General features: G+C 39.0%; 1 protein-coding gene across 1 annotated transcript in view; it reads right to left on the reverse strand.

The window, feature by feature from the left end:
• Positions 1-1,601: 1,601 nt before the first annotated feature.
• Positions 1,602-9,184, reverse strand: part of IQCM (IQ motif containing M) — a 363,870-nt gene continuing 356,287 nt past the window's right edge. The window contains exon 14 of the mRNA XM_032412700.1: positions 1,602-1,711. Within this exon, the coding sequence (XP_032268591.1) occupies positions 1,602-1,711 (110 nt within the window). The remainder of the gene's footprint in view (positions 1,712-9,184) is intronic.

Below are 9,184 nucleotides of genomic sequence, written 5' to 3' on the forward strand. Positions count from 1 at the left end.
CTAGAGTGACATACTGTCACTGAACTTTAATGGAGGATCACACCTCGAAAAGACATTCAGTAGCCCTACCTCAGTTTGCTGAAAATCAAGAACAATAGTCAAATGTAGGAAATAGGAGACAAGAACAATCATCACACTTTGTTAAAGGAAAAATAAACTTCTATATCCTGCCCCTAATTGTCATAATCATAATTTTTATATTTTATTTTCATAAGGTAACTTGGATATTTTTATATTCATTGCTTTCTCTTATAAATATATTTGCCATTTGAATTAGTGACACTCATTAGGAAATCCTGTATTTTAGTTTGTAGGTGCCTTTCATTATAATTCTATGCTTTTGCTCCCCCAATTTTTTTTTAATAGTGGTAGCAGAAATCTAGCCAAATTTTTATCCTAATAATGCTATAAAAAGGAGCAGGCTGATGATCTGTTACCACGCTGGAACTCAACTCATGTGTGATTTTTTTCCTTTTTTTTTTTTTTATTGTGCACTTTCCAGCTTTCAACACTAAAAGTATTGAAATAAAGAAAAACTTTTTTCTTTAAAATGAAACCCTCTCAATTACCAACAGAGAGAATATGGATAATTTAATTTCATAAATACGCTAATGTCTACATTTTAGCTCGTCATCGCTTTTTTCCCCCATCAAATGTTTTACTGCAAACATTTTCTGGTTAGAGGATCAGCATGTTTTTTAATCCAGCCTGGTTCTGGTTTTGGTGAGGCCATTACTTAACATGATTCCTGTAACTGGCTTTTCTAAAGATTTTATTCTAATAACTTCCATATGGATTCTACCCTAAACTCTATTGCATAAAGTAGCCTGAGAGAGATTTTAGTCTTAAACCGGAGTTGATTGCAGAAGTAATAGATCAGAGGTAAGAACTGAAAAAATGAAACACACACAGTTCCTGCCTCTATTCATATCTAGTCTCCATGTGAGGTGCAGGTTCTGTTCCTTCACTGTCCTTCACTTGTTTCTCCAACCCCATTCACAGAAGGAGGGGACGGGGGAGAGAGGGATTGATGGACAAATGATGGATAGACAGATAAAACTAAATGCAAGATTCTTAAGAAATTAGTGTTAGCCGCTGTGCTTCAAACCCTTTCTGAACTAAGGCAGGTAATTCAGGAGCACTTAAACTGACTTCCAGTCTTTCACTCGAGTGAGGAATGAGAATAGGGAAAAATAATACTATGACCACACTAATAAAGTCATATAGTTTAAAACATATTCTGAGAAACTATTTCCAAAAAACTTAAGTGAGTTTTTAGAAATAAAAGTCTTAAATATTCTTCATGGCATTTATTGGTAATGGAACACAAGAAATTAAAGTCCAGTGAAAGGAATACTTGACACTAGGTGGTTTCAACTTCAGTATAATAAAACAGTAGCTTTTAATGAAGAAGATCCAATGAATGGTTCATCCAAAGATATTTAGAAATTATAAACTGACTTGTTGAAATCTTTCTTTTGCTGTCCAGAGATGCTTGTCATTTTTTTCCTGGTGATATATAATTAATCCATGGCCAATGTTAACATATCTCTTTGGGTAGATAGGTTCAACTCTTAAGATAGTAAAATTGTATTGAAACATTATTCTACTTCTCGCGATAAATGTCTCATTTTTCTTTCTCTTATAGATCTGGATACCAACTTTCCAACAATCCGGATGTTAGCTCTCTTGAGTATTGGATGTCCATTCACTATAAGACAAATATATAATTACATTAGTAAATTTTCAATTAATATAGCAATGTGTCATGCTTTTGAAAACATAAAAATCACGGGAAATAAATTACAGTTGTGCTAGAACATTCAGAAGATCTGACTTGGACACATTTCTTTCAGGTGTATTGCACTACATTCTATATCATGCCAAGAGACTCAGCAAGAGTTACTGTGAGACCAAACAGCTGAGAGAAGGGATCGCAGAACCTGGATTCCATCAACATACAGCATGCTTGAAATAAATTAGATGCAACATATGTTTGACCATAAGAGCAACAGTATTGATTTTTCTTTGCAATACAAGATACTCAGCTCTGATACTGATATTCAAATCAATATAAACCACTATTCATATAGATTGCTTATACTAGATCCATCTTTAGGTATAAAATGACTTTCCAAATGAGAAATAAAAGCCATAGATATACTATGTCCACCATTATACACAGCACTACTTTACAGATAGGGCAGTGTATTTTTGCCTTTTAAGACCTTTCATTGTTATGAAACAAAAACATAACCGAAAAATAGTTTGTTATGAAAAGAACAATGCACATTTATACTAAAAGGAATTTAATGACTTGATGTGCTGTAAAAGAAGAATCAGGGCATTGTTGCTGTTTTTATGTTTATCTATATTGCCATTAGACAAATAGCAAGGCTTATAATAACAAAACTAAATTATACTACATTCAGAGTACTTATAAAATAATTAGTAATTATCATTGCAACTGTGATCATTGGCAATCACCAACTGGTGTTCTAATCTAGTAGTCATACAAGATAAGCATGTTAGTTCTAAAGATCAGATCTTAGGAAAAAATGATTTCCTGTTGTGATCTTTTTTAAAATTATATACAATACCAACCATACATTTCATCAGACAGAATATATTTAAAACATAGGATTTCTCAAAGTAGGTAAAATAGAAAAAAAGTGAATATAATGGTCCAAGCTCTTGTTCTTATACATTTGTCAGTCAATCCAGATTTAATACTCAATCTTAGTTTCCTTATTTTTGAAATGGGGATAATATCTATCTTGTCTGGTTGAAAGGATCCAAAAAAGATAACATGTGTAATAATACTGTATTAATATTGACTCATCAATTATAACAAATATACCATACTAACGCAGGGTGTTAACAATAGGGAATGGGAGAAGGGGGCTGCAAGTGAGGGGGGATATAGGAACACACTCTACCCTCCACCATTATTTCTAAAAACCTAAAACTCCTCAAAAAAATAAAGTCTATTAGTTTATTTTTTTATTTTTTTAAGATTTTACTTATTTGTTTGACAGAGAGAGAGAGAGACAGCGAGAGATAGTGAGAGCAGGAACACAAGCAGGGGGAGTGGGAGAGGAAGCAGGCTTCCCGCCGAGCAGAGAACCCGATGTGGGGCTCGATCCCAGGACCCTGGGATCACGACCTGAGCCGAAGGCAGACGCCCAACGACTGAGCCACCCAGGAGCCCCAAGTCTATTAGTTTAAAACAAGATATGTCTGACACTTCATAAGTATTCAAAATATAGTTGCTGTATTATTATTATTTATATCATGATGTTATAATATATAGGCTTTATAAAGGTATTTCACTAATAATTGTGTGAGGTAATAGAAAAATATATATATTGGTCTCTGTCCCTGGAACTTGGCACAGAGCTCCTAAAACCCTTGTAATTTTCTAAGTGATAAGAGGACTAGGAACATCTTTTGTTCTCAGGAGGTGACTCTAGGTGAACTCCTTGATGAGGGGTGGTCACTGGAAAGAACAAGCCATGATTAGAAGCCTGGAACTTTCTTTTTTTTTTTTTTTTTTTTTAGAAGCCTGGAACTTTCAGTACCCCCTTCTGAGAGAAGGAAGGAAGAGGGGCTGAAAATGGAGTTAATGATGGATCATGCTTAACTTCAGAAAGCCTCCATAAAAATCCCAATAGTAGGGCATTCTGAAAGCTTCTAGGTTGATGAACATATCCACACCAGAGAGTGAATATACCCCAACTCCATAGGGACAGAAGCTCCACACTCAGAATCCTCCCAGACCTCGTCTTACGTATCTCTTCATCTGGCTGTTCAACTGTGTCCCTTATCAATCCTTTAATAAACTGGTAAACTTAAGTGTTTCACTGAGTCCTATGAGCTGCTCTAGTAAATTAATCAAAACCAAGGAAAGGGTTGTGGGAAACTCTGATTTCTAGCCAAGTTGAACAGAAGTTGTATGTAACCTGGGAATCTACTACTTGCAATCTGCATCTGAAGTAGGGGGCAGGCTCTTGGGATTGAGCCCTTAACTGTGGGATATGATGCTCTCTCCAGATAGATAGTGTCAGAATTGAATTAACTAACAGGACACCCAGCAGGTGTCCAAGAATTACTTGTTGGTGTGGGGGCAAAGAAAACCTCACACACTGATGACTAGATTCTTGGTGATCAGAAGTGGGATTGGGAGCCGAATCCTAAATTGTATAATCCATTATTTCACAAATATTTCAATTAAATAATCATTTAATTTTAGAGAGAATAAAAATATACATGATATATTTTTAATCTTTCAAAGTAAATATTCTTGACCTTCATTTTTGTCATATGGCAGAGAACAATCCTTTTGATTAAAAAGTCAAATCCTGAATGAATTATTATATATATTTTAGCTGCATTGCTAAGCTGGCAGAGAAGGAAGAAAATGCAGAGGCCAAAAACAAAGTAAAATCAGTAACCTTAGTGGATATTTGAAAGCCAAAACCAGTTTTGGTTTGATTTGGTTTGGTTTGGTATTTTTGGTCTGAGGTTTTCTGCAGAACCCTGGATACTTGAACTTCATTCAGCCTTGTAAGGGGAGTGGGGACAGGAGATAGAGCACAGGGTCCACCCAAAATGGAGAGTTCAGCAGGAGACCACAATGGAGGGCTTGGGCCTCAGAGGATAGGGTACCAGAGTAGGCAGGATGAGGTTAAGAGAGAAAGAGAGGAGGGAAGGGAAGGGAAGGGAATGGGAGGGGAGGGAAGGGGAGGGGAGGAGAGGGAAGGGGAGGGAAGGGGAGGGCAGAGGGAGGGAGGGGAGGGGAGGGCAGAGGGAGAATGGGGAAGGGGAGGGAAGGAGAGGAAGAGAAGGGAAGGGGATGGGAGGGGAGGGGAGGGGAGGGCTAGGGAGGTGAAGGGAAGGAAAAGAAAAGGAACACTTCAGAGAAAAACAGCAAGGAAACTTTCTTATCTCTAGGAGGCTGGGTAAACAGAGCAGAACCCCACACCTGGCCCTGGTTTGATGTTCCAGTTCCTATCACCTGTGTGTCCAAAAATATCTCAATAAATTTAGAGTTTGTTGGGCTCCAAGAACAAATGAAAAACCTCTATAGAAGAAAGCAACTTCAACCAAGGCTTTTAAAATATGTCACAGAAACATATTTAGTAAATACCTATATGTTACAATGTTGCTTTAAATGGAAAAGCAGATTACAAAACAATATCTACAATATGATCCCAGGTTTTTAAAAAAGTTATATGTGTAGGAAAACACCCATAATATTATATAGCAGAATATTAATAGTGGGTGGAATTATAATTTAGCTTTAGTTCTGTTTATCCATATTCTCAACAGTAGATATTATCTATGTAAAAATAACAATTTTAGAGATTTTTCGAGTTTCTAGATTGGAATATATGGTGGACAGTCATTTTTACTGTAGATAATGAATAAATAATCAGAAGTTTGATATCTTTGTTTATACTTCAATAATTTAAAGAAATGATTTTAAATTGAAAAAGCATTCAAATTAAAAAGATAATATGCTAAAAATATGCATTTCATAGGCTGCATTTTCAGAGAAGAATATTAAAATTTTCTCAAAGATTCAAAGTATGCTTTGTGGTCTGTTTTCTTTGTAACCACCTCCAGACTCTCATGCTCAAGTCTATTTCATTATTTCTCATACAATCTCTCTGACCTCTTCAAGGTTATGTATTATTCTACACTATTAGCTACTTCTTGTGAATGCTTCAAAATGAATCTTTGTAGAGCAACTTGGAAAGAAAACGAATGCGGATTGTGTAAAAACTAAAATATACATTTAGGTCATTGTATCCAAGGAGCCTTATTTGCACAGGGTCATGCTAAGTGCTAGGAGCTGAGACCTCTCTGAGTCTCCATTTCCTAACCCACAAACAAACCGAAAACAATAAACAAACAAAAAACCCCTGCAATTATTATGTTGATCATAGAGATTTAGTTAGAAAAAATAAAAATGAAAGCAACTACGTAACTTGGTATTATGGCCCTGCCTGCCAGATTATTGTAGTCAATATATAGCAAAAGTATCATCCTAGATGACAAATAATTAGGGACATATTTAAGTAGTTACATTTGATGCTAGTATATAGCAGGGGCCCAAGTGTGAAACTACATTTTGTGCACCTTAGGATTTCAAACAGGAGTATGTCCAGAAGACTGGCAGAGCAAATCCTCCATGGACCTCTTTGCAAAGAAAGACCAAGAAATCCTCTTGGGGAAAAACTCTTAATAGGAGAAGAGTTAGCTGAGTATTTTCATCTTGATGGACTAAGACAGTGGCAGCTGCCTGGGATGGGTGTATTTACATAATCTGAATTGCCCCTTGCTAAGATGATTTTGCTTTGACTCTCCACTCCCCTGTTCCCTATCCCCTACGCCCCCGTCCCCGCCCCCCCCCCCCCCCCGGGGGAGATTCTGGCCAATAACTTTTGTTGAGAAAGGCCCCAGTGAGAAAATGGCAGAGCTGACAAATCGGTTTTCTTACACCATGTCCTGGGTTGCTGAGAGCACAGGGCATCCGGGCTGAGACGGAGGGAACAGTGGTACAAAGTCCGGGAGAGCTTTCTCCTTCGGCCGGCTGGAATCAGTGCAGCATGGTCTGCGCAGGTGCTGATGGCAAGGACAGCAGCAGGACACCTGCAACAGGCTTCCCGCACTGCAGACTGACAGCAGGATGCGGGACGCCGCTGCGTTGCCGCCTCGGGTGGCGTATTTATGAGCCTACGTGAAATGTCCTCGAAACAACCACGGTTATGGGGACTGCCTTCAAAGAAACTACAGCTTGCATACGACTAGGTAGAAAATTCTGCGTGGGGCGCCTGGGTGGCTCAGTTGGTTAAGCGACTGCCTTCGGCTCAGGTCATGATCCTGGAGTCCCGGGATGGAGTCCCGCATCGGGCTCCCTGCTCAGCAGGGAGTCTGCTTCTCCCTCTGACCCTCCCCCCTCTCATGTGCTCTCTCTCTCTCTCTCTCATTCTCTCTCTCAAATAAAAAAATAAAATCTTAAAAAAAAAAGAAAATTCTGTGTGAATACTTTTCTACATAGTATTTCGTATACAGTATCTACATATACACATGTGTGCCTGTATGTAGTTGGATATTACTTTGAAATATTAAAGGTTTGCTTCCGACTCTTCACCGCTCCCAGCTCCTGGCTCTGCCATTACAGGCAACAGTGATGGCTTTCTTGAGGGTGACTGAAATAAATCACCTTGTTTCTAACATGCATCAATTTTGAAACAAGGAAAAAATTATAAATAGCTAATAAACATTCCATTCTTGAGTTTTTGAACAGTCAGCTTCCTCCTTGTAATCTCTAAAGATCAAAAACATATCGCTATTTACTAAGCATATGTATTTAAAATGAGGTGAGTAATTTTGCAACATTCCACATATGCGCTGCCCAACAGCAGAAGAATCCTAGAACAAAGAGGACTATGACATTTCAAGGAGGAGGTTTTAAAACACAAAGCAAAAACAATACTTTCAAAAGCAAGGCTTCCACTTGGAAGAGTACAGCTTTGCTCAAAATGTATAGCATTTGGGGGATCCGAGACACCACAATCTGAAGAATTTAGCACATGGAGTCTTTTCCAACTTGCAGAGAATAGGAATTGGACTAGCAAACTGGTGGAAAACAAAAGAGGAGCTACTGATGCTCTCATGAGAAAGGGTCAGGCACCCTAACCCCCTGTACCTTGCCCTGGGGAAATGGAAAAAAGAAATCTCAATGACCAAAAGCACATACAGTTTGCGGAAAGATTTAGAGTAAAGGGGTTTTGTTGAAGGGGCTGCCATCCTTTTGAAAAAAAACCAAGTGGCCAATATGGTGATGCCAACAGGAGCTGTGGAGAGGGTTTAGATAATGGTCATGCAGCCTTACAGAACAAACTGCAGCCCAATGTGGTATGAGGAGAGCTACTGAGATTGCTGAGGTTCCCACGTGGGACTTTTGAGAAGACTGGCTGACTGAAGGAGGCAGAGGTCAGGACAGGGAGGGAACTGAGTATATGCACTTCTCTACTGGAGTTATGGCAGAGACTAAGGACAGATGCCTGTGAATGATTCCCAAGGTTCAGGTGGCATGAGTTAGACTTCAGGAGGCCAGCAAAGAGAAGAGATCACACTGAGGATGTCTCTCACAAGATGAAAGGAAATGGGGAGCAGCGCTGTTATAAGTGGGGGCCTGGCACAGAGTAAGTAAGAATCAAGGACACAATTCGATGGTATATATAGGCAATAAGAGCAACATAAAAACATGAAAGTTAGAGATGTAGCTTATAGAATACTAAGAGAAAAGCAGTCTGATTACTAATAGGGAAAGCTTTTCTATGTGAAAGACTTGAGTATGAAACTCTACTTATTGTGCAATCCGAAAATATGAATTTCATCAAAATTGGCATCAACTTGCTGAAGGGGGAGAGGGAAAAGGAGCTGACCTAAGTAACTTGAGAAAACAATGTTTTGACTGGAAACTGGAGGCTAATAACAAAATGCAAATGGACAGATGCAGATGGATACATACAGAAATAATTATAACTATGTTTACAAACTTGGCTTAGTATTCATATTTTATTTCCTAGATCTGTCTACTGAGGGAACCCGGAAACCTTAGCAACAATGAACACATCCAGTCCCCAGACTTTGGTTTCTAAAGACTATTCTCCAGTAAAAGGAACCAAGAGTTGGAGTGCCTGGGTGGCTTGGTTGGTTAAGCATCCGACTCTTGATTTCAGTTCAGGTGATGATCTCAGGGTTGTGAGATTGAGCCCTGCGACGGATTGGAGCAGTGGAGCCTGCTTAAGATTCTCTCTTTCTCTCTTCCTCTGCCCCTCCCCCTTCTCTCTTCACACACCCCCCCCCAAAAAAATAAAGGAACCAAGAGTCCTTGGAGAAATGGCTATCTCTAGGGCCAGGGCAGGGACAATACAAAATGAGTCTGCAGAATCTTGTAAGGCCAGAAAGTAAGGAAGTGCTCAGAAAACAAAAAGATAGCAGGAGGGGAAGAATGAAGGGGGGGAAATCAGAGGGGGAGATGAACCATGAGAGATGATGGACTCTGAAAAACAAACTGAGGGTTCTAGAGGGGCGGGGGGTGGGAGGATGGGTTAGCCTGGTGATGGGTATTAAAGAGGGCACGTTCTGCATGGAGCACTGGGTGTTA

Source organism: Phoca vitulina, unplaced genomic scaffold (assembly GCF_004348235.1).
Source record: "Phoca vitulina isolate PV1807 unplaced genomic scaffold, GSC_HSeal_1.0 scaffold14, whole genome shotgun sequence".
Lineage (NCBI taxonomy): Eukaryota > Metazoa > Chordata > Mammalia > Carnivora > Phocidae > Phoca > Phoca vitulina.